Source organism: Acromyrmex echinatior, chromosome 1 (genome assembly GCF_024713525.1).
Source record: "Acromyrmex echinatior isolate Ae372 chromosome 1, ASM2471352v2, whole genome shotgun sequence".
In the NCBI taxonomy this organism is placed as follows: domain Eukaryota; kingdom Metazoa; phylum Arthropoda; class Insecta; order Hymenoptera; family Formicidae; genus Acromyrmex; species Acromyrmex echinatior.
The window spans coordinates 24,232,940-24,257,161 of record NC_141852.1 but is presented as its reverse complement, the minus strand read 5'-3'; the positions used below and the strand labels follow the sequence as shown (position 1 = coordinate 24,257,161).

Below are 24,222 nucleotides of genomic sequence, written 5' to 3'. Positions count from 1 at the left end.
TTCTTAATACGACCATAAGAAACTTTCTGCTATAAATTGCACTTCAAAAGCGCATTTCCATTTCTGACTCTTCTCTTATTAGAGTTTATAATTCGATCCTCGCGGGATTGTCCGAAAGGGTACATCAGCGTTTCAAATGAAACGTGACGCTCTTTTAGCGTAATGCACTATCACGTGTCTGTCTCATTCAACCGTCAATCGACATTATAAGAGTCATCGCAAAGGTGTATCCATCCGACGTGTATTGTGCCAAGATTGCCAAGTAAAAGTAGCGTAGTGGCAGAAACACGATCGAGGACAAGGCGAGCGTGCTGCATGAAGGCTGCGAGGGGTGAAAACACAGGATTTTCATCGCATGCATAATTTCTCAGCTCGAAATTGCGTCTTCCCATTACAAGGGAGCCGCCTTGCTTGAGCGTATTATCCACTTGTACATGTACAATGGAACGTGCAACGCGGATTCGCGAGCGGTGGTAGGTATGGGTATAGACAACTCTAATACAATTGACCCCGCAGCAAGTTTTCCCGGTGTGTGAGGTGCACGGGGCTACGCTGGCCCCGGCGTCATGATGTTCGTACCGGATCCGTGCCATCCCAGCTACCAGCGGTATAGTTTACGGTCTAACAGCGCGCAGCGCTCCTTATTAATAGTTGCACTTGGAAACTGCAACGCCCGTTGGTTCCGTGTGCACAGCGAAAGATTAACAATATGTGCGCCGTTCGGAGAGAGAGTTACCGTTCAGGTAGAAGAACCCTCAACCACGGCTGTTTGTCATGCGGGGGTATGCTTCGAAAGCAAAACACCACCGTTCCGTTGCAAACTGACGTCTTGGTTCATTAACGTGTCGGATATTTTTGCGCTGGTAGTGTGCTTGTTCCAGGCTTCGGTGTTATCCGTCTATTTCGACACATATAGTAGTTCTTCCGATTATTTCAAAAGATTTCAAGTAGTTAAGCTTCTCACATTAGAGATGTGCGAACTAGTCGAATACTAATTAAATCGAATAGAATTAAGATTAGAATCGATTCGGATTTGAATCTTATGATTTGAGTCCGAATTATTCAAAAATTTTCAATATAAGAGATTTGAATACAGAATCACGTATATCGATATTTTATATAAAATTGTATTTTCTGTTAATAAGTAAAACAGTATATAACATAATCAATATTATTTTTTTTACATATAATATACATATATTTTATTATATTGTCTGTAATAAAAATTCAATCTGATAATAATAATTACGTTGTTAATTAAAATCTAACAATAATTATGTTATTAATTAAAAAGTTATTATGTCAATGATTTGATTTGAAATCGAGTTAAACAAAAAAATAAAAATCGCGATTTAATTTGATTTGCTGTAGGAAAATCTTGATTCACATCTTATTTGTCACTTCTGCCTCTATTTTGCATGAAAAATTTAAGATGTCGCTCTGTATAATTAAATTACGCAGTTAAATAGCGAAATGTATTCGTAATCGTGCGGTTTTCATCGAGCGAGCGTTCGTTCAAAAAAACTGAAAGATATTGCGCGTTGCAAATAAAGTACTCATCGGCGAACTCCATGCAAGGTCGAATGAACGAAAAGGGAGAAGAGTGGTTTTAGTGATACATAACTTGTTTCATACGGCGGATATTTTATAATAGCTCGTTTAACCGTTATTTTTTTAACATTTGAAAAATACAGCTGTGCTACCTAGAATAATATCAGTTATTCTTTAACAAATCGCGTCATCGTTGTATATTATACTTTCACCATTATTTCTTCTTCATGCTTCATTTTAAAATTATAAATCACGTTGTAACATATATACTATTTATATCTCCTCTCATTTCTTTACAATGTAGTAAGAAGTACAAAAAAGTAATTATTTTGTTGATAGATATGAATTATTTGTTTGATTTGTTGTAAAATCACATTTACAGTAGAATATTTTGTAAGACTGATAAGCTGCGAATATATTCAGCGACAAGCATGTAACAAATGAATAATGACGCAAAGGAATAATTAATGTATTTTCGATTAAATGAGAGCAGCGTTATAAATAATTATAAAAGTGATCTATCTGCTTTTTAATATTAACGTGTATATTTTTTCTTAGTTTCCCTTAATTATGTCCCGTATTGCGCTGTCTTCTTGCGCTCTTTTCTAAAAAAAGAATTTTATTGTGCATGTTTTTGTTAATTATGCTAGCCATTATCTTATATACTTTTCACTAAAGAGAGAACGGGAGAGGGAAAGAAAAAAAAAGAAAGAAAAAGAAAGTTTCTTCACTACGAAGGTCTGGCTATAGTTTGAATATTACTTTCATAAAATAGCGCGAATGAATTTTATGCCAGCATAAAAACGTACTGGACTCGTTTAGATTGCGAAATATAATTATAAAATAAACGAAAATTCTGGATGATCGCGATATACGTTTACGGCCGTTATATATTGAGTAAATTAACAATATACGTACCGGTTACACGAAACCCGTGGAATTAATTAGTGTGATAATTGCGTTACTCATTGTGTCTCAGCATTTCTCGATGTATCACATTGATCTTTCTTGTCGCATTTTTTCTTATTGTATATTCTCATTAAATTTACTCAGTAGTGATCTTATTTCAAACTGCTACTTTAATTCCCTCTCGAGGGACGTCGACGTTGTGGACGTGACAGCAGTTCAGATACGGTTATATATATGCTTAATTAATCTCTCGAGATCCGGCAGTTTCTAATACTTTTTATATATCTCTTATAATTCTGCTCAAAATTATTATGAGATAAAAATTACATGGATTTTCTAGTTAATAGTCTGATAAATTTTTAGAAATAACGATTATGCTTTAGATATTGTATTTGTATTTGTTCAAAAGTTGGTATATGTAAATTTGTTGGATTATAATTAACGCAAAGTAAACGTATTTTAATTAGAAAGATTATATTAAAAAATAAGTTTTATTTATTTAATCCATCAATAATTTATCAAACATATATAAATATAATAACTGATTATAACGTATGATTTATTAATTCTTTTCTCTCAGTTTATTAAATTATTTATTAGCATTATATGTATTAGAAAAGAATTATCCTTTCTTGCTTTAACAACATTTTATGATTACTAGAAATTTTGATATTTTATTATTTAAAGTGAACGCGAGCGTGGCGTAGCAAGCAGTGTACGAGATTGTTATGCCAGAGATCCTGGGTTCAATCCCAGAAAAAACCGAAAATTTTTCGTATACTCGTAGCTTCTCTCGGCAGGCAATGGCAAACCACTGAGAGTATCATCCTTGCCATGTGCACTTCTACAAGAAACAAAATCGTCGTTCGAAATCGACGTTAAACTATAGATCCCTTATGACTGTGTATAATTAGTGAGCACACAGGCATACGATAAAAGTCACCATATCCTTTTGGAGGATTATGGATGGAGAAGAAGGAGGATTACTTGAAGTATTTGAATTTTTACATTTTCAATCTTTTACTTATATTTGTTCATATTTGTTTGACAATTGGTATATATAGATGGATATAACATATTTTAATTAAAATAAAACAATTTTTTCCCTTTTTTTTTTGAAAAGCTTAATTTTTTGAGTTGTGCCTTTTGAAGTAAAAGAGATATAATATTTTATACAGAAAAAATAGCAGTATTTTATTGCTTTATTTTATACACACGAGGAGGAACAAGAGAAATATTTAATATACATACATTCACGAAAACGAAGAATAATAATTTATATAAGATTGCTATATTTATATATAATATTAATTTAAAGACTATCACATATATACAAGAGATTGCAGGAAAATTAATAATAGATGAAAAAGTTTTCTAAAATGTACCTCTATACATCTAAATATAAATGATAAAATGAGGAATCTCTAAGTAAGCTTTAAGATTTTCTTTTATTATTCACTTACCTGCCGCATGAGACCATACGATATCAGTCATCTGTGATACTATAGAGATGCGCAGTCATAAAACGGACTTGCATCGAAGCATATATTATTAGAAGGTGTATCTCCTTGCAGCTATAGCTTCTCCTTCGACGTATCAGATCGGAACTGATTGACGCTCAGGGATACTCTCGAGTTAATTACGAAATCTATGCGAACCACAGACGCGTTCTAAGCTGTCCGGTCTAAGCTGCCATTATAATTAATTAATTAGTCGTGTGAGATGACTTAACGGATCGCCGGAGATACGCTAGGAAATTCCATTTGGCTGGAATTGTGGTTGTAAATCTTAAACGAGATGTTTCATGCGCAATCGTGATACAAAACAAATAATCGAGCTATAATAAAATCAATTAATATAAAATTACAGATGACTATTGTAAAATCCGTAGTGTGGATTAAGTATTTCTTTTATGGCTGATATATTTCTTTTGAGAATTTGTATTTTGTGTAGATTTATCGTTTCGTGGACACCGACAGAAAAAAATGGCATATGTATATAATTATTATTACTAACATTATTATAGCAGTGATAACTACAAAAATGGAGCTGTTAATCATAATTATTTTATCATGCGATTATAATTACGAATCAAACTTTTTTTTTCTCAAAATAATAATAAAGAAACTAAGATAAAAATTAGTTGTTAATAATTAATTTGTTAATAAGGATTGAGGAAGTTATAATAATAACTGGCATAATCAATCTACAGCTTTGTGGGGTACTTTTATTAACCGAAAACCTAGGCTATAATAAAGAATGCTATGTGTATACATATCCTCTATCTATATACAATAAACCGATTTTTTTCACGATATTCGATACACAATTAACATTTGGCAACTTGGAATCAATTATTTCTTCTTTTCTTTTTTTTGGCAGGAATCACACATACTCTTTCATAATTCAAGAGTTCGAATGTGTTTGTTCGAATGTCACGAGGTGTGTCTGCCTCGTAACGTGATGTTATCAAAATCGAAGAGGCTAGATCACGATTGTTTGTAAAATCTTTCCTTGTTTGTAAAATCGTGATGTTTCAAAGACAATGATGCCGATGTCTTTCATCGAGGATCGCGGATTTCTTCTTAATTACGTTAGTGCTGATCATTAGAAACTATCAATACGAATAAGTGTAATATTGCTTGCGCAGCACTATAAAGATGAATTTCACGGATACACGTCTGCATGGACATTGTTATGCCGCGATGTTTCACGTTACATATTTACAAAAATGTGTCGCGCCAAGTGTACGATACGCAGAAGAGTCTCGGAATTATGAAAGAAATTTTAAACGGCGTAAAAAATCAGTCTTCGTATGAGAGATTCGAAGTTTCGTGAGTGAGAGAGGATCGATACGTCGTTGCTCGGTTGCTCGTTTCGTAAAGCAGTGGAAATATAGCGCCGATAACAGTCGGCGGTTTTTTCCTTATGGTGTACATCGTAAAAAAGAAGAGAAATCGTAAAGAGTAATTCGCTTCGATAAAATCTCCTGTCAAAATGCTAATTTTATCGCATACATTTGATTTTCTCGCAGGCAGTCCTTAAATTTCAGGCGAGAATTTTTCTCAGTCTTTTGGCACGGATTTTGAATGCCATGACGTGCCGAAGTCGTGCATACTGATGTATGCTTTGCCGATGCTTTCTTGCTGATGACGTGATGAGATTAAGTCACTTGAGGACGTTCTTCTCTTCTCACAGCAGAAGTTGTTTATAACAATCGCGAGTGAAAGATTTGTACATAGAAAATACATATTTTTGGCACTTTGCTATTTCGAATTCCTTCTTTCGTACACAATGTAAATTTAATCGTGAAAACATTGACGTTGCGGTCACGTTCGACGATATATGATATAAAAATTCTTTTGCGTCGAAATGCTATCGATTGAATAAGTTTACCGATTGCCGTATTGTTTTGATTATTTTGCTATGTTAGTCGAATAGCATTTGTCCCGTTACATGAAGTAAAAGAAATTATATCTCGTGGCGGCCGGAATAGAACCACAATCGTCATAAATCATCGTTCCACGATGTGATCGACATAATAGATACGGTTTCTTATTCGATTATTTGAAAACGCGCGTTAAAAGTTCGAAGACTCGATACTACACCCAGTCGGCCTCTGCTCTTCATCACGACGACACCGGAAGTGTCGTTAACGCGACGCGTCGTCGTCTCCTTGTGCAGCGCGATTATTAGCTGTAGATACTGGTGCAAGTCGACACGGTTTTCATCTCGATGTCAACGGTCTCTTTACGAGACTCTTTCACCTTTTGCTACGAGCTGAGGGGCGGAGGCCCGATATTACTGATAAAACTCGGACAAGTATTCTCTGCTCTATCGCCGCTCTGTAACGAGAAATGTCTGTAGGACATGTATTCCGGTGGATTTGAAGACATGGGCTGATCTCGTTTGATCGTCGCTCTCTGCTTCTTCATTTTCATGTAACCTAGAACGGAGATCAGCACCACGAAGACCACGAAACCCATGCAGCTGCCCACGATCAGACCTAGCCGTCTCGTGAGGATATTTGCCAAACTGCCCCTGTCGCTCACTGTACCGTCGCCCACTATCGAATCGGGGGCGTCCAAAGTTCTGACTTCGGTACACCGGCTCGTAAGCGAGTTCACCATCACGGGCAACGAGGATCCCTCGATCACGTCATCGTGCGAGGCGTTCCACTGCCAAGATCCGATATCCTCCGGGATCGGCGTGCCCCAGCTGCCCAAACCAAGTACGCAGATCAGGTAGCGCGTGTCAGACGCCAACTTCGTCAATCTCACCGAACGTGCTTTTGGATCGAGCAGCTTACCTCGAACCTGAAATCCGGCGGAAACATTTCGCAATCAACATGCGCTTCTTACCTCTGCGCCGAGTAAATAAGAAATAACGTTCGAAGAAATAATGCAGCATATTTTTAGTCTGTATAATAAATTATATGCATAAACTTTTAATATAAATTTTCAACATATATATTTTCTTACAACGTGCCACATTATGTAAGGAAATTTAAAATATAAATATAAATAATGATGTAATATAATATAAGAAAAAAACGTTATAAATAACTAAATATACATTACAAACATTACAAATTTTGAGAAGAGCTACAGGAATTAATAATTTTACATTAAATTATATATGTAATTTGAAATATAATTTAAAGTTATATTATTACAACAATTTTAAAGTTTTTATATATTTAAAATAATAATATAATATAATAATAAAAACAATTTCACTTAATAATATATAATTTAATGGAGACATATTCTACTTATAAATTGATAGTTATTTTTTTAAATTTAATATTTCCTTTCTGTTCACTTTATTCAACGTAGCGTAAGGTTACGATTTTCCTCGCATAACAATAAAAAAACTTTTACCTCGTCGACGTTGTCCAAGGCGTGGTATGCCACTTGGTATCCATGAAGGCCGGAATGATTCCTGCTCTGCCACGATACTAGAACGGAGAAAGGCTGAATATCTTGAATTGCGAGTTTCAGGACCAGCGGAGCGGAACAGAAAGCGTGGGGGTCAAGATCGAGGAAGACGAGACCACGGAGCTCGGGTGGTTGCTCGCATCTTAACAAACCGCCCTCGACGTCACCGACTCCGACACCATTTCTTCCGCGGCTACGACCACCACCGACCCCACTCACCAATTTCTGATGATCTCTCAACCATTCCCACAATTCTTGCGACTCGCAGCCGCAGTGTAACGGGTTCTCTGCCAATGAGACAAAATTGGCTATTGTTCGCGACATTCTATTCATCAAGATTGATTTAAAAACTAAATTCGAATTTCGAAGAATAGCGAATCAATATTAAAATATCCTCTCCAATATGCAAATTGTAGAAAATTCCACAATAATGGCATCATGAATTGACGAACATTTCGTAATATTGTCATAAGATTCGCATAATCACACAGCATCAGAATAAAATTGTTAAAAATTAGACAAATCTAATTTGAAATGTAAATATTTTATAATTTACTTTCTTTCAAGAACATAATAAATGAAATATCAGTAATATATTAAAATAAGTCAGCATTCACGTTACTCGACTATTTTAAAATGCTCAATGAACACTTCTGAAAGATTAATTAATACGCATTCCAAACCTATTTTTGACTCTTTATTTATATAGGATAGGTAAAATTTATCTATCTTAAATGTATAATATTTCATTACAATTTTTAATATTTTTATATTGTAATTTAAGAATTTAAGAATAATTATGCTAATTGTGCATTTTTATGAGTATATATATATTGTATATGGATTAACTTGATTTTCTTCGTGCACAGTTATATTTCTAAATATTTTATAAATATAATATAACTGAAATATTTTTCTCAATTATTGTATAATTTATTATAATATAATTTCTTTCTAAATTTAATTTTGCACATCGTTTTATCGAAATATTATTTAAACAATTATTGCGCGTAAACAATTATCAGTATCATTTTATAAAAAATCAATATTGCAAATCAAAAATTTTATGCAAAATTTCATCATATAATTTTATAAATGTTTTTATATTAAGACTGTTAATTAACATGTTATTAACCAAGCGTTTTATGCAAGAACTGATGTTCGTTAGCAGCCACATTAGTTTACACATAAACTAATTCGACTAAATGAAAATTATAATATATTTATAATATGCAAAAAATCAGAAAAAAATTAGTTGCGGCAAAAAGTGAAAAATAAACAAATCACTAATTCTACAATGAAAACTTTATTAATTTTAAGAGCTTTAACAACTTTGTACGATAATTCATGCTTTCCAAACTGATATATCTTTTGTTGCTCGAACGTTATTATCGGGTAACGAGTTCACTCGTGTTTAGGAAAGCATAAATATAAATCATCGTGCGAAGTTATTAGAGATTTCAAAATTAATAAAGTTTTCATTATAGCGTTTGTGTATTTATTTTTCACCTTTGTTTTTTTTTCTAATTTTTTTGTGTCTCGATCAACAATATATTAATAAAGAATATAATAATTAATACTACAAAAATATGATAATTTTCCAATATTAAGTATGTATTTGAATATTAAATTAAATAATTTTATTATATATTAAAAATGCTTAAATAATGTAAATTTTAATTATAATTAAAATTAATTTATCTGGTTAGTGCAAAAATATATATTTATAAATTATAAAAGTTTCACACGAAAAGAAATTTTTGAAAAATTTGTATTTTGGTTGCTTTTAACTACAATGAGATTTTATTCATTCTCTCCAGCTATTCATTGGAAATTTAATTCAAATACATAATTAAAAAAATTACGTATAATAAATGAAAGTATTATAATAAATATAAATTTCATTTATTCTCTCGCGCATTGTAATTGACTAAAATTAATTACAGACCTCATACATTAACAATAATTAAATTTTATAATTCCGGTTCAATACTTTCCAATTAGCATAAAACATATCTACATGATTCATGAATAAACGGATTAACGGGATGGTATTTTACTGCCGTATAGAGGTTAATATATGCTGTCTCGGATCTTTTTATACATTTTGTAATAAAAAGAATATATAGTCCGTAATATATTTTAAATAAGCTCAAGATATATTAAGACGTTATGAGGAACTCAAATTCATGGATTTCGCCGAAGGAAACGAGTTACGAGACTTGTTTGATTGTTTCAATGTTGAATATTGATTCGAGATATGGCGATACGTGACCGGCGATACGATTGATTTTCAAATAGTAGTAACTTTGTTCGAATCGATAGCCTTCCATGGTATAGACAAAAGAAAACTCTCGTATATCGTTTTCTTTCACGTGCAGTCGTGTCGTTGCTTTCAAGAAAGAGCGCGTGCGAGCGCGAAATTAATTACAAATAGTAGGCGTGTTTAAGTAGCTCACCTTCAGCCCGCAAGCTCCTTATTTGCGTCTCGAGTGGTCGGAAAGCGTTCAGCGGCAAGTTCTCCAAGTAATTCCTACTCAAGTCAAGTAGACGTAACTTCTTCAAGGGTCTAAATGCCTCGCTGGAGATGGCGTTTATCCAGTTACCATAAAGATGCAGCTCCACTAGGCTAATTAAATTCTTGAACGTCACTTTGCCGACAATGCCGATCTGATTGTAAGACAGGTCCAGTATTTGAAGAGACTTGAGATCCTCCGGGAATTCTTCCAGCTCTTTTAGACGGTTATGCGTTAAATTGAGTATCCGTAAATGCTCCATGCCCTGGAGCCGTTCTTTCGGTAAGATTTCCAAGCTGTTCATGCCGAGATGAAGAGTGAGCAAATTCGGAAGGCTGCGAAATGCACCTGGTGATACTCGCAAGATGCAATTCTGACTCAGATAAAGATGCAACAACGCGGGAAAAGCCTCGAAATCTTGCGAAGTCACTATGCTCAGATTGGTGCCGGATATATGTACTTCCTGGAGAATAGGATACATCGCCTCCGATGGCAGATCGTGAATTCTGTTTAGAGGGTTTCGCGTAAGATTTAACCAGGTCAGACCGGGAAGATTCTGACCTGAGAGAGCCACCGCGGGTATCTGCCGGAACTTATTTTCTGATAAGTCCACTCTGCGCAACAAGGACGAATGCGCGAAGAAGTTTGCCGGTAGAGCGTTCAAATTGTTGTGACTGAGATCTACGGATATCAAGCGCGATAGGTTAGCCATCGCGAAACCAGACATCGTTTCAATCTTATTGTGGCTCAGATCCAATTCTCTCAGATGCTTCAGGCTGGCGAAACTGGCCACGTCGACATTAAGAATTTCGTTGGTTGATAATGTGAGGATTTCGAGATTGAGAGCGCTCGCGAGCGCCGAGTATGGAATATCCTGAAATCGATTATGATTCAGATGTATCTCCCGCAATGATAGTAATCTGTCGAAAATACCTGGCGGCAGAGCACGCAGATGATTATGGTTCAGGTGTAAACGTGCCAGATTTCGATTCAGCACGAAGATGGTCTCCGGCAATTGACTTATTTGCGAGCTGTCCAGAAATAGTTCTTGCAGAGACGGCAATCCATTGAAACAGTGCTCCGTGATCTGACTGAAATTGTTGCCGGATGCTGCGAGTGTTCGAAGACCGGGGACGTGCAGACGCAGCAGTGCCGTCGCTGTGAGGAGATTGTCGTCTAAATTAAGATCGAACAAATTGTTAAGTCCACGAAAAGCACCGTTTTCTATTGTGGTTATTGAGCAATTTTTTAAATTCAACGTTTTAATTGGCAAATCTTCCTGAAAAATCCCATCTTGTAAAACGGTGAGATAATTATTCGCCAGGTCCAACACTCTCAGCTTTTTAAGGGCCGTTAATGCGTAAGGATCGAGTCTTCTCAAGCCGTTGTCCTGTAAATACAGTTCCTCAAGCTCGTGCAGCTCCGAAAATGTCCTTGCTGTTACATGACTCAGCTTATTCATGCTGAGCTCGAGAAATTTTAAAGCTTGCATCGGCTGAAAAGCGCCGTCTTCGATCCTGGATATGGAATTGTTCGTCAGATAAAGACGTTCCACCAAAAGGAGATCCCTGAAGAGAGGAGCTTGCAGATGTGTCAGTTTGTTGTGACCTAGCCACATGATTCTAACAGATGCTTGGCCACGCAGAGAGTCATTGTGTAAAACGGCCAAGCCGTTGCTATCCAGTTGAATAGACACCAAAGAGCTTCCGCCGGAAGACGATTCCAAAGCGGACAGCTGAAAGACATCGCCGAGCATGGTCAACTGATTGCCCTGCAGATTAACATGCTGAAGGCTATTCAGCGTCCTCAGCGCGCCCGTCTCCATAGAGGTAATGGCGTTGTTTTGCAAATGCAACTCGAGGAGCGCCGGAAGTGGCGTGAAAACGCCGCGTTTTACTTCCGTTATATGATTATCCTGCAGCCGCAGCTCGCGCAATTGATGTAACTTAAGAAATGTGCCCGGCTGTAACTCGCGGATCTTGTTACCATCTAGGGAAAGCGACGAGAGGTTTTCGCAATGCTCCAGGAATTCCCGCGGCACTTTCTCGATGTAGTTGTTACTCAGATGCAATTGCGCCAGCTGCGTAAGACTCGTGAGACCCTTGGCGTCTATTCTACGGATGGCGTTTTGCTGGAGATACACCACTGCGAGGCTGACGCTGCCAGCGAACGCATCTCCCGGGATCTCTAGGATATTGTTTTCCGCCAGATAAAGTTCCCTCAATTCGGGTAGTCGCGCGAACACACCGCCGATATAGTGAATGTGGTTATGACTGAGTTCGATCGTGCGCAGACGTTCGTTCCCCTTGAATGTCGCCACGTCGAGGAAAACTATTTTGTTGTGGCTCAAATCGATCGACTCTAGATCCTTCAGCGATGCGAAAGCGTCCTTGTGTATGCTCTCAATAGAGTTGTAGTAGAGGGATAGGGTGTGAAGGATGGGACAGGGTCTGAAGCAGTCCTCGGCCAGTTTCTCGAAATTGTTGCTGCTCAAATCGAGAATCAGCAGAGAGCTGAGGAGACTGTAACCGTCGTCGGGCAGCTCCGATATCTCGTTCCACGCCAGCCTGAGTGAAGCTAAGCTCTCGAGTCTTCTCAAGGGAGCCATGGGAAATAGTTTCAACTTGTTTTCAGCTAAATCCAGATCACTAAGACTGTCCTCAAGGCCAGCGAATGCGTATTCAGAAATTTTCGATATTTGATTTCCTTTCAGAGTTAGCTTCATTAACTTCAAGCCATAAAAACAGTAGGACGAGAGATCTTGTATCAAATTTGTCTCGAGATCCAAGGCAGCCAGCTTCCGTAGATCAGCCAATGATTTTTGAGGCACGTGGGGCAAACGACCGGAAACCAGTGCCAAGGATTCCAGACTATCTTTCAAATTCGTGAAAGCGCCCTCGCTTACTTCCCGCAAAGATGAATGTGATATTTGAAGATGTCTGATTTGTGAGCCGGGCGGGAAGGCACCCTCTTTTAGTTCTTCGATGCTTTTGTCGAGCTCGTAAACACTCAACGATTGTACCATCGTGCCCGCGCCTGGAAACGATCGTAAAAAGCATGGCTATTAATTTCATTGAATCGCGATAGCATAAACTTCGAATTTGACAGCATTGGCTGATTGCACGTTTCATTAGTTTTATGGAACGCATTACAAAAAATGGTTTTCTTCCATCGCTTCAATTTTATATTGAAACTACATAGAAATATAAGAAATTACATATGTACTAATAGTTGAGTTGAGAGCATTAAATGAGGTGTGACGAATAAGTTTAAGCACTTAATTGATAAAGCTGATGCTTTTGTCATTGAATATTATTTAATCGCGAATATTATTTAATGTTTAAATAATATAATATTCTAAAGAAAAATAATCACCACAATTATTATGATATAATCACAGTAACATTACACACGTATAATTCAAAATTTTAAATATGCTATAATCTATAAATTTTTTTATCAAAATACTTATTTCGGAATTCGAAAGTATTATATATACAATAATTTCTGACGTTTACTTTTCAAACAATGTGTTTCTTCATAATTATAAAAATATTTTTTATATATATGCAATAAAGTCACATTTCTTAATTATATCGTTAAGAAGTCTTGTTTTTGTTCTCTTAAACGTTTAACTTACCGCTGGTACTCAGTACGCCTTGCAGCGTAGTTCTTAGAGTCTCTTCCGTAGCGCCAGCGCATTCCAGAAAGAGACCGTCTTCAAAGTTATAGCAGGGACAGCCCGTTATTATTTCCGGCGGCGGACATTCGGCTATCTGAGCGACAACTTTAAATGTAATAAAATTCTGAATCAACAGAATCTGAAGGACCATCCTCAGTATCCGCCGCCGATCTACAGCGTACGGGTAATTTACCCGTCGTTGCGGATTTCGCGTCATCGTATCGTCACATCCGTAATCCCGTTTTTCGCCTGACAGACTGCAAGAAGCTTTCTGGAACACAAAAATTACGGAAAAGAAACTGAAATTAAATCTGCAGAATTACATCAAATGATGAAGTAGTATGTAATTAGAATTTGCAGTGTGATAAAAAGTTAGAGTAATATGTTAACTTTTTTTCAATTATTTTAAATGCTAAACCAATTCTCTCTCTTTGAACTAATCAAAGTTATATTTTTTAACAAATTGCAATTTTTTTCATTTCTATATGTTCGTACAAAATAATGATTTAAATTTTTATTATCTTTGTAAAAATTTTCTTGATAAATATTTACAACTGCCTTTGCCATGAGAGATTTTTGTTTGAATAAATCTACGAATATAGTTGAACTTTGCCTGGTAGATACAAACTATACAACGCGTGTTGGAGCATGTTTACGAAAAAGTATGGCCAAGCTCTCAGAATTGTGCGAATAGCTTCCTTGAATAACAAAGAGTACACGTCTTGCTAAGACGGAGGTGAATACGAATACACAAGGATATAAAAATTATTTGATTCGTGTGAGAAAAAATTGTGTTATCTTAGTTTCTTGAGACAGTTGTTGTTTTCACTAGTAAAGGAAAATATCTTTGTTTTTTGTGTGTGTGTGTATGTGTGTGTGAAATAATTTTTTAAATAATATATTTATAAAAATCTATATCAAATATTCTCATATTATAAATAATTTAGATTTAGAAGCTAATTAAGATATTATTCTTTATTAAAATATTGATCTCTTTAGCGATCTTTCATCATGACAATTTAAAAATCATGACAAATAAAATTTAAAAACTGGATTTAGTAATTTTTTAAGAGTATTTGTGATAACGAATGTTGTCGAATGTGACAGTTTTTGTAACAAATTTCGGCAATTGAAATAAATGCTGCCATACTAATATGATATAGTGAACTTAAGCTTTTAATTATTTTTTCAAATAAAAAAGAGAAAAATATAAATAAACAATGTAGAATAAATTTATTTACAAAAGACAAGTTTTTATTTTTTTTTAACACATATTTTCCATTCTGCATCAGTATTATTAGTAACTACAATATATATTTTTTTCTCTCTTCTTTGCTCTCTTTCTACAACAAAAATTATTTTTTATATAAAAGGCAATTATATAGAGAATTTCTTTATAGTTTTGTTGTTCAATTAAAAAATTTCATTTCTAACAATTTTCTTTTTCCATTATCTGTTATTTATTTTTATATTATCATATATTAATGGCATCCATTACAGATGATTAAATTGGGAACCAAAACTAGAATCTTTCCCTTGCCGGATTATTTTTACTATTAAATTATTCAGATCTCATAACACGCTTGTATTTTCTTATATATATATTTTAATGACAACACTATACATGTATGATTCATACAATTTTTGGAAGAGATTATCTTTCTTACAATTGAAACTGTAAGAAAGAAATAGAAGTAATCAGTATTCGTAATAATATATTTTACATTTTGTACAATGTTACTCTTTTTATAAGTATAATAATGCATTTACAATGCATAAAATTTCTTAAAAATAAAACCATATATCTATAATATATTCGTTTTTTTTTTTTACATAAATTGACTTCTTTTATTATTTTGTATATAAAAGTATTGAGATAAACTCATTGAAAAATCAAGAATTTATAAGATATTTCATATTTTATTTAGACTTTACTTCGCGTAAAAACTGTTGTAGACAACGTTAGCAACTTCTTCGACTATATCCAAAGTTTTACGTAGTAGAAAAAGTTTCGTACACAGAACTGCTGTTACTGAATATAACATGACACGAAGTTGCACACACAAAGACATGTTCTTAATTTGATAGTATCTGTCAAGGGAATACTATTCAAATAGACTGGCGACGTCGACGGTTGTTGACGATGCTAATGAGTTTCTGTTTAAATAACATTTGGTTTTGAGTATATAGAAAATACACAATGGAAACTATTCGAAAATATGTCATTTATAGGATAAACTTTCTATTTAATAGAAAATCATGTTACATGAGATTTTCTAAATATAATATTGAGAAATACGTGGTCTTTCTTACATTTCGTAATTGGAAATATAATATATCTCTCGAAACTACACTGTGTTACATTGATCGTAAAAGTATTATAACAAATAAGCTTTCCTTCTAATATAGCGAACTTCAAAGCTGATACGTTATGCAGAAAGGACGAACAGTCATAAAGCTTTTTACGCGTAATCGAGCGATGGCAATAGCCGATTCAGAAATCTGTATCACAAAGACGGCGTCTAGACTGAATCGATTTTTCGTGAGCGTCAAGCCGCGATATCGCGCCATTCACGCCCAACTAAATCCACGAATGCCTTTTCCTTCTGACCCGGCTGGAGGATCGTGGTGCGAAAAGCCTCAATAGAGGCACACCATTCTCATCTACATTTACATCTGTGTGCTTCCGCGGAACGTCAATGAACATCACCTTTACGATCGGCCGGTGAAACATACAACGAGAAACGTTCCATCGATCGTACGTGCTAAAGGCTTTAAAACTCGAATTCAGTAAGACACGCCGGAAAGCACTCGAAAGAGATCACTAAAGAGGTTTCTCGTAAAATATGATTAACTAAGTCTTAAAAGAGTTGGACGTGCGCGTGCTACATGCAGTAGATCCGGATCTACTGGGAAATATTTTAGGAAGTTCTTTTACGAGTTTGAAAGACATTTATACTCGTCAGTAATATTTTCAGTTTCAAACATAGAATTTCTAGGCAAATAAAACATCTGTCAAAATGACAGAAGCAAACAAATAGCAATTTCATTAATATACACACATAATAAGTACACGACACCTATGCGCGAAGAGAGAAGGGTAAATGAGTCTGCAACTTGAAGGGTAATAGTATCGTGTAGTCTTCTCTCACTCTGTTTACCAGTGAGCGAGTCGACGTACTCCGATTATTTTGCAACGAGCGATTAAGGGCGGATTCACTTGAAATTCAAGAAACGTTTTCAATTTGAACATTAATCTTCGTACAGAAACGTCGTTATATCGGCGTTCAGCGTTATATCGGAATCCCAGCTGCAGCTATCCTTCCTTAAGTATTTCGATCGAGTGGCTGGGCAAACTCGGTGGCTCCGGTATACCTTTCCGGTTTCTATTCGCCCTACTGATCCCGGGGAATATGTTGTTCACAGGGCATATGTTGCATTCCTGGCACGATCGCCATAAACGTTCCGTGCTCCAGGAATCTGGTGTACGACGCGCCATTAGTAAACTAAGATATCGCGATCGTGAAGCTTCTCGATTTGAATTATTAGCATGTAATATTGATAAAATTAAATCATACGGTGGCAAATGAATTAGCGAATGCGTGATCAATAAATGCGTGGTGGCAAATTGCCTTTGATTTATAAAAATGGATGCATTTCCTGTTTAAACCTGTTTTTTAACCTTCCGAAACTGACGGTGAATCTATTCGACCACTCAATTAGATTTTTTATGTATCTGCAAAATTATTGTTATTAAAATGAACTTAATATTTATTCCTTTTTATGCGAGTTGTCATTTTGGTTCTTTGAAATTAATGAATACCTTTTAGTCAACATAAATTAAATCGATCTTACAGACCCAGCGTTAGTAATTGTATTACAGATTTTGCGTCAGCTATGGAGAATTAATGACGTTAAATATTATATATTTGAGATAAAATAATTATCTTTATTAGTAATTATCTTTATTACGTATATTTTTCGATATTTTTCTCTATATTTGTTTCTCTCTATTTGTAATTGTTTCTATTACGTAGATTTATACCTATTTAAAACTGTATTTTATACCTATTTTTTATTTTATTCAAATAAATGCAAGAGAAGAAGACGGAGAGAATTCAAGCCGTACATTCAATATTCTATTTATCGATGAGCAAATTTAAGGATACTAAAGAATTTCAACGTGCGTGAAGGAGGAATTGATCTACTCGCATAAGTGGCTCAAAGCACGCTCTTTTCAAACCGACGCGACAGAGGATTATAACTTGCGAAGAGAAGAAAGTAGTTGAGAATTCAGTAGAAAATGCGCTTTATGAGACATACATCGTTTCGATCCAAGTGTACGGTTATATGTGTACGTATTCCTTGAGAGCGTACTCAGCGCTTCATGCAACACCGGCGGTAATAAAGCGCGAAAACGTTTCTCCGTTGCTTCGTGGCGCTGTTTTAACGCGATGAAAACAGTCAGCGCACTTCAGCACGAGGAAAAACGAACGTGTCTCTTTCAGCACGTCCATTTCCTCGTCAGAACCTCTCGCCCTGCCCCAAAGAAGTTTCAGCAATGGAATTAAAAGGTTTACGTGAAACTAAAAACGTTCTTCTTGTTTTCTCGATTCTTTGTCGAATTATTTGCTACTCTACTCTGTTATGTTTTTGCATCAACGTACAGATATTTGTTGAAGAATGACACAAGTAAAGAAATTAGCATTTTTGAAGTAATAAAAGAAAATCGACCTTAAAGATTATATACTTTTATGGAAAAATAATATATTTGTAGTTTTTCTAACAAGTTTTTACTTAATAATTTAATAAAGTATCAGGTCAATTAACGCGAGGAAGTAGTTTCTTTAAATAATTCTAAATATATATATCAATTAATACAGATACATATGACCGTAAAATTTCATATTTTTATACAAAAAGTTATGTCTACAGCACGGAGTTTAAATTTTTATTGTAAAAGCATATCGAAATATTATCTAGAATATCGGAAAAAAATAATGTAATTTTATAAGTTTCAGTTCATCAAAGATTGTTATTAATAAATGTACGTATTATAAATCTTGATTAAATTCTCATAAAAATTTTCTTCGTTAATTCACTATGTTTCGATAATTCATCTCATATTACGAAGTCACTGTTTGTCATGAAAACTCGACAGTTGTGATCAAATTTCGCTATTTACATTACATCGGTTTCGAAATATAATACGAGTATATCATAATTTTAAAATTATGCTTCGACAACATGCTGTTTTGCTTTCGTATTATCTAGATATTTATACGACACAACTTGTAAACTTCATAGTTTAATTAGCAACCGCTCTTTTCGACACGTTGTTATGTCAACAACATGTATGTACATGCATATTAATTACTTGATGAAGAGCTTCGGTATCTCTAATAGCTACTGCGATTGGTTTCTACTCAGGTTTTCTCATCAATAATCTACCATATTTATATAATGCAATTGTAAGTAAATATTACAAGAAAAGTACTGCGTTGATTAAATCATTATTCCAAATGATTCTTATTGTAATAAATTTTATTGTTTAACAAGCGACGCAGTAAAGTAGCTGCTTCGCAAAATTAATTCGGGAAGTCTGTGATGTTTTTATACCCTAGAGATAAAAAATGTAAGTTGTTGTAAAATGTTGTTTTGTATGAATATTCAACATATTTTCTTTCTTTTTCTTAACTATTCTTTACGAATCTTTAAATATGTAATTTTACTAAAAAACTCATATATCAAACACTTCCAAAAAATGGGATGTCTTAAAGACGTTCAAGAGATGGATAAAATATAATACTATATGAGAAAGCGTTATATTAATCAAAATCGTTTTTTTAAATGTTGTTATAATAAACTATTTAATTTGCTTAATATTTGTTCTGTTTAATATTTGTTTGGTTTCTATATTTACTTTATTTTTAAATTTCCAAATATTAATAAATCGGAAAATAGTAATTAATTAATGTACAACATATAATAATGATTTTAATTGGGGTGTAAAAATATCCCAGGTGAAAGAGAGAGAGAGAGAGAGAGAGAGAAAGATAAAAAATAAAGTGACAATTCACTCAAACGAATTAACTCAAACATTTACTATTTATCCCTCAGTCTTGACATCGTTTAAGATCGGGAAAATAATTAATTCTCTGCCCATCGTGGCAGTGTCAGTCGAAACTGTACTCAGCAGTCTCAGCACTGTTTTTACGTCAGCTATTATATATCGTGCCTTTCGTTGCAAACTGCGCGTAATTTCAAGAATATGCCACTATAGTTGCCATATAAAACCACGGCACGGCACGATATGTTGAGATAGGCGGCGTCATAAAACGCGATGCCAGTAGCGCGCGATGTTTCTTCACATGTACGTTTCTTCCCTCACGAGTCTCGACCGCGCCTTGAAAGATTACCTACCCTCTTTTCCAGCGGAAGTGCAGCTTTCCCATACGTGCGGGCATGACTTGCGCCATACACGGTGTTTCGTGCATTCGCAAAACTTGTTTGCCGCATATTACATTTGGCGGTTAAATGTACCGTGAATCCAGTTTGTTTATCGAAGCGTTCAAGCGATTTGATTACAAATCATGCGCAGAACTTTGGAGCGACTCTTTCATCATGCAGATATGCGTGCATGTGTACATGCTTTATATTATATCTCCTTGATATCGGGACATGAATTGGAGATTAAACATAACGCGTTGAATGAACAGTATAACGCGCAGAAATACACGCGCGGAAGTGAGAAATGGCAGAATTAATGAGCGACATATCGGAGATAAATTATCTAACGCAGTGATGCGCAACCTGTGGCTCACCTGTGAATTTTTATAGCTTATCAACTCATAGTCGAAAATATATTTTCTATTTTACGCAAACGAAATAAATATTATACGATCCAAAAGATTTTTATCTATTTTTAAAAATGACCTTTTTGAAACCGACCCTTAAAAAAGGTTGCGCAGCACTGATCTAACGGATAAATTCATCAGAAAGTATTGACCGTGTACAGACGACAACTAGCTATCCGATCGTAATTGATAGAAATCTGTGTAATAGTGTGTGAGCTGTCGTAGGCACGAATAGCGCTTTGCACGGGGTATTAAGGTCAGGCAGGCACATTTGCTGGGACGACGCGATAACAGCTCTCGTTAAGTTTGATTGGCACTAGCACAATCATTTTGCCAGTTAGATTTACTATGAATATATAATTGTCATTAAATCGCACTTAATTGCAAATATGTTGTCATTGTAGTGCAATTATGATTAATTTTCTGTACGATACAAGCTTTTAACACCATTTTATTAAATTAATTCCGATTCTGGTAAATTGCGCTGTGTTTGTAATATTACATTTATCTATAATTGTTTTTAAATTAGGTTTAACATGCAATTTAATTTTCAAATTAACAAGAAAAAGTACGGTACTTTTAACAAAAACAAAAATAAAGATAAACATTCTTCGTAATAAATTTTTTACGACGTTTTAAGATGCTCATTAGCATCAATATTATTAAATTGCTTGTGTCAATTTAATTTATAATATTACCATCCGAGTTTCAATTTAGGATTTCGTTTCAAGACGAAAATTAAATCGGCACGTAGTTTATAGAACTGGATGTTTATATAAATTCAAACTGAAATATTATTAAGCATTAAAATTTAGCTTAGACTGTATAAGACATTTTCCTACTTAGTTATGTTATTTAAATATAAACATGTGTTTTAATTTAAACCTTAAATAAAACCTTAGTAAAAGTAAAATTATCAAAAAAAAAACGATCAATAAACGAGCAAAGATGTTAGATTAACAATTAATTAATATATATTTGAGATTCAACATCAATAAAATTACATACAAACAATATTAAAATATAAAACGTTTCAACTCACAGTCTTCTTCATAAACACATTACAAATTAACAAGAAATTATTCTAATATTATAATCGTAAATATAAAAGTCGATGAAAATGTAATCGTACCGCAACCAAAGTATTGATACACCACGTCTGTAAAAAATACCGTCAAGATGTCAAAATTATAATTAAGTTCTCGTTTAACGGCGAGAATCACGTTAAGTCCACCAAAGTAAAATCAATAATCTAAATCTAAATATAGTATAAAATAATCTAAATCGAAATATATTAAAAATTGTGTAAAAAAGTAAAATGTCTGTGTTGAGTGTTGATAATGCACAAATTATACCTATATTCATGAGACAATAAGATTCACAAATAATTGTGTACTTATCAAATGTACTTACCAAATAAAGTTAACTGCAGACATTTTGACTCTGGATTTCAATTCTCTTTACTGCGATAATTGGTGAGGTCGAATACAAACGTTTGTACTTGATCTCATCAATTATCGTACTGAAGAGAACTCAAATTTAGAGTTAAAACGTCTGTAGTTAATTTCATTTGTAAGTACGTTTTAATTGTTTGTATGAAATCTCATTATGTATACGAAATCTCTTATGAATGTATAATTTATGCATTAATACATACATAATTACGGAAGCTCACATAAACATTTTACTTATTTGTATTAAATTTATATTCTTACAATTTGATCCACAAATGTTATAAAAATTTAATTTACTTTAATTTATTACAACTTGATTAATTATTGTGACTATAAATAATCAAGAAAAATACACAATCAGTTTACAAGTTTGAAGAAGGAATAAATATCATAACCAAAGCCAAGAAACGCTATTATAGTAAATGGGGCGCATTGATATGTGCAAATTCACTGTTAAACGGATAATCGATTTTCTTAGAGGGATTCTTAAAAGGATTATTTGTCTTGTTCGCATACTTGTGGTTTATGTCGATAATAGTGTACGAGTTCTCATTCGGGCATGTTTTCTTTGTATATAGTGAATGATAACGCGTTGCCTCAGGGATGTTACATGAAGTATCTTTTCAGTCGTTTTGTAGCGGAAAACTTGCTCGGATCTCAGTGCATATATGTATGTATATTCTACGTACTTCGTATATACATTACGTACTTCATATATTATATATGCTTATTTTCACAAAATATTATCTCGAAGTAATTTTGTCTGCAAACAAAGGATTAAAATGATCAAATTATGGTCAGTATTCATACCTAAATTTTATCAATAAATATGTTGATTTATTTTGAAAGTTTATATATGTACATACAAAAAACATTTTGTATTTCTGTTAGAAACAGTTCACTAAAGTCCTTATTAAAATTTCGTATTAAATTTTTAATATCGTATTAATTTAACACAATGTGATTGTGCTATTTTAGTATTTTGTATTAAATTGATTAAATTGTATTATTCAACATTTTTTAGTGTTAAAATAATACAACTTATAAGTAAACAAATAACATAAGAATAACGTTTTCTAAAGTATAAATTCTGAGATAAATAAATGAAATGTTAATGTAACATATTATAAATGTTAATTTTAATGAAAAAATATGATTGCTTAACAAATTGTCAGTGTTACGTTTTTTGTGTTAATTTTTTGTATAATATTTATTATTTTCATTACTTTCTAACATATTCATCTTATGTTAAATTTAAGATAAATTTTCCAACTCTATGTAATTCTGAAAGCTTATAGTACATGTAACGTAAGCTATAGATGATATTCATAGTTCGTTCATATTCAAGACCGTCTTAAGTAATATCTTAAGATGTTGATATGTGATTGGTTTGTAATAATTGGTTAATATTTTAAGATTGCAATATGATCTTAAATATAAGGTCTGACTATGAATATTGGTTTATACCATATATTGGTTTATATATGCTAAATGTGCATTTAAAGACGCATTTATCAATAAAAATAAGTTATGAATACGGACCATCTGTGAGATCGTCTTCTTTATCTACATTTATAAAATATATTTCTACCAGGAAAATTACCTTTAAAGAGTACATTTGTCAAAATTATTCATCGAATAAATACAGTTTTAAATCGAAAACTATTTAAAGCGCGCATCACATTTATTTCGTCAGACGGACTTTTCTTAAAATAGTAGTTGATCTCCCTGCAGAATTTCTTTTGCTCAGAAAGATCCGACTGCTTGCGGATATTGCTTCTCTGTGCATCGCCTTTTAACCGGTTTACCTTGTTCCTTCGCGAAGGGAAAAGCAAAGCCGGGCTTGCTAGCATCGAAGAAGCTACCAATTTCCGCAGCGCCTATCCTCTTTCGAACGTTTTCACTTCGAAGATCTCCGCTAGAAGTGGCTTGCGAAGAATCTCTGAAACTGGTGGGTTAAGTGAATTCGGGGTGTCCTGGCTCGGATTACCACCTTCCAATTTTACCGTCTTCAGTGGTTAACGGGAGCGCGAATTCGCTTTAGATCTGGGATCCGCGATCACCCTAAGATTTGCGTGATTCGAAAGGCAGAGTTTATCTAACTTTGCATTATCAGCCAGGCTTACGCGGTTTGATCTTGAAAAGAAGATCGCACACTTGAAAGAGATTCCACTTTCTGCTTATATACTCGATCGCTTAGAATCGATAGCTCTTATTCCCTCATGAATAATTGGTACCTTAAAGTAATGAAAGCTTACAAAGTATCTTGCACATAAAATGTTCTATTTTTAATAGGATGTTGCTTTGTAATAT

At 34.0% G+C, this 24,222-nt stretch overlaps 1 protein-coding gene across 5 annotated transcripts in view; it reads right to left on the bottom strand.

The window, feature by feature from the left end:
• Positions 1-4,667: 4,667 nt before the first annotated feature.
• Positions 4,668-24,222, bottom strand: part of LOC105144209 (uncharacterized) — a 160,881-nt gene continuing 141,326 nt past the window's right edge. For all 5 annotated transcript variants that reach the window (XM_011052970.2, XM_011052972.2, XM_011052974.2 and 2 more), the window contains 4 exons: positions 13,557-13,869; positions 9,860-12,952; positions 7,344-7,687; positions 4,668-6,776 (listed from right to left, as the gene is read on the bottom strand). In XM_011052970.2, the coding sequence (XP_011051272.1) occupies positions 6,234-6,776; positions 7,344-7,687; positions 9,860-12,952; positions 13,557-13,869 (4,293 nt within the window). In that variant the 3' untranslated portion in view covers positions 4,668-6,233. The remainder of the gene's footprint in view (positions 6,777-7,343; positions 7,688-9,859; positions 12,953-13,556; positions 13,870-24,222) is intronic.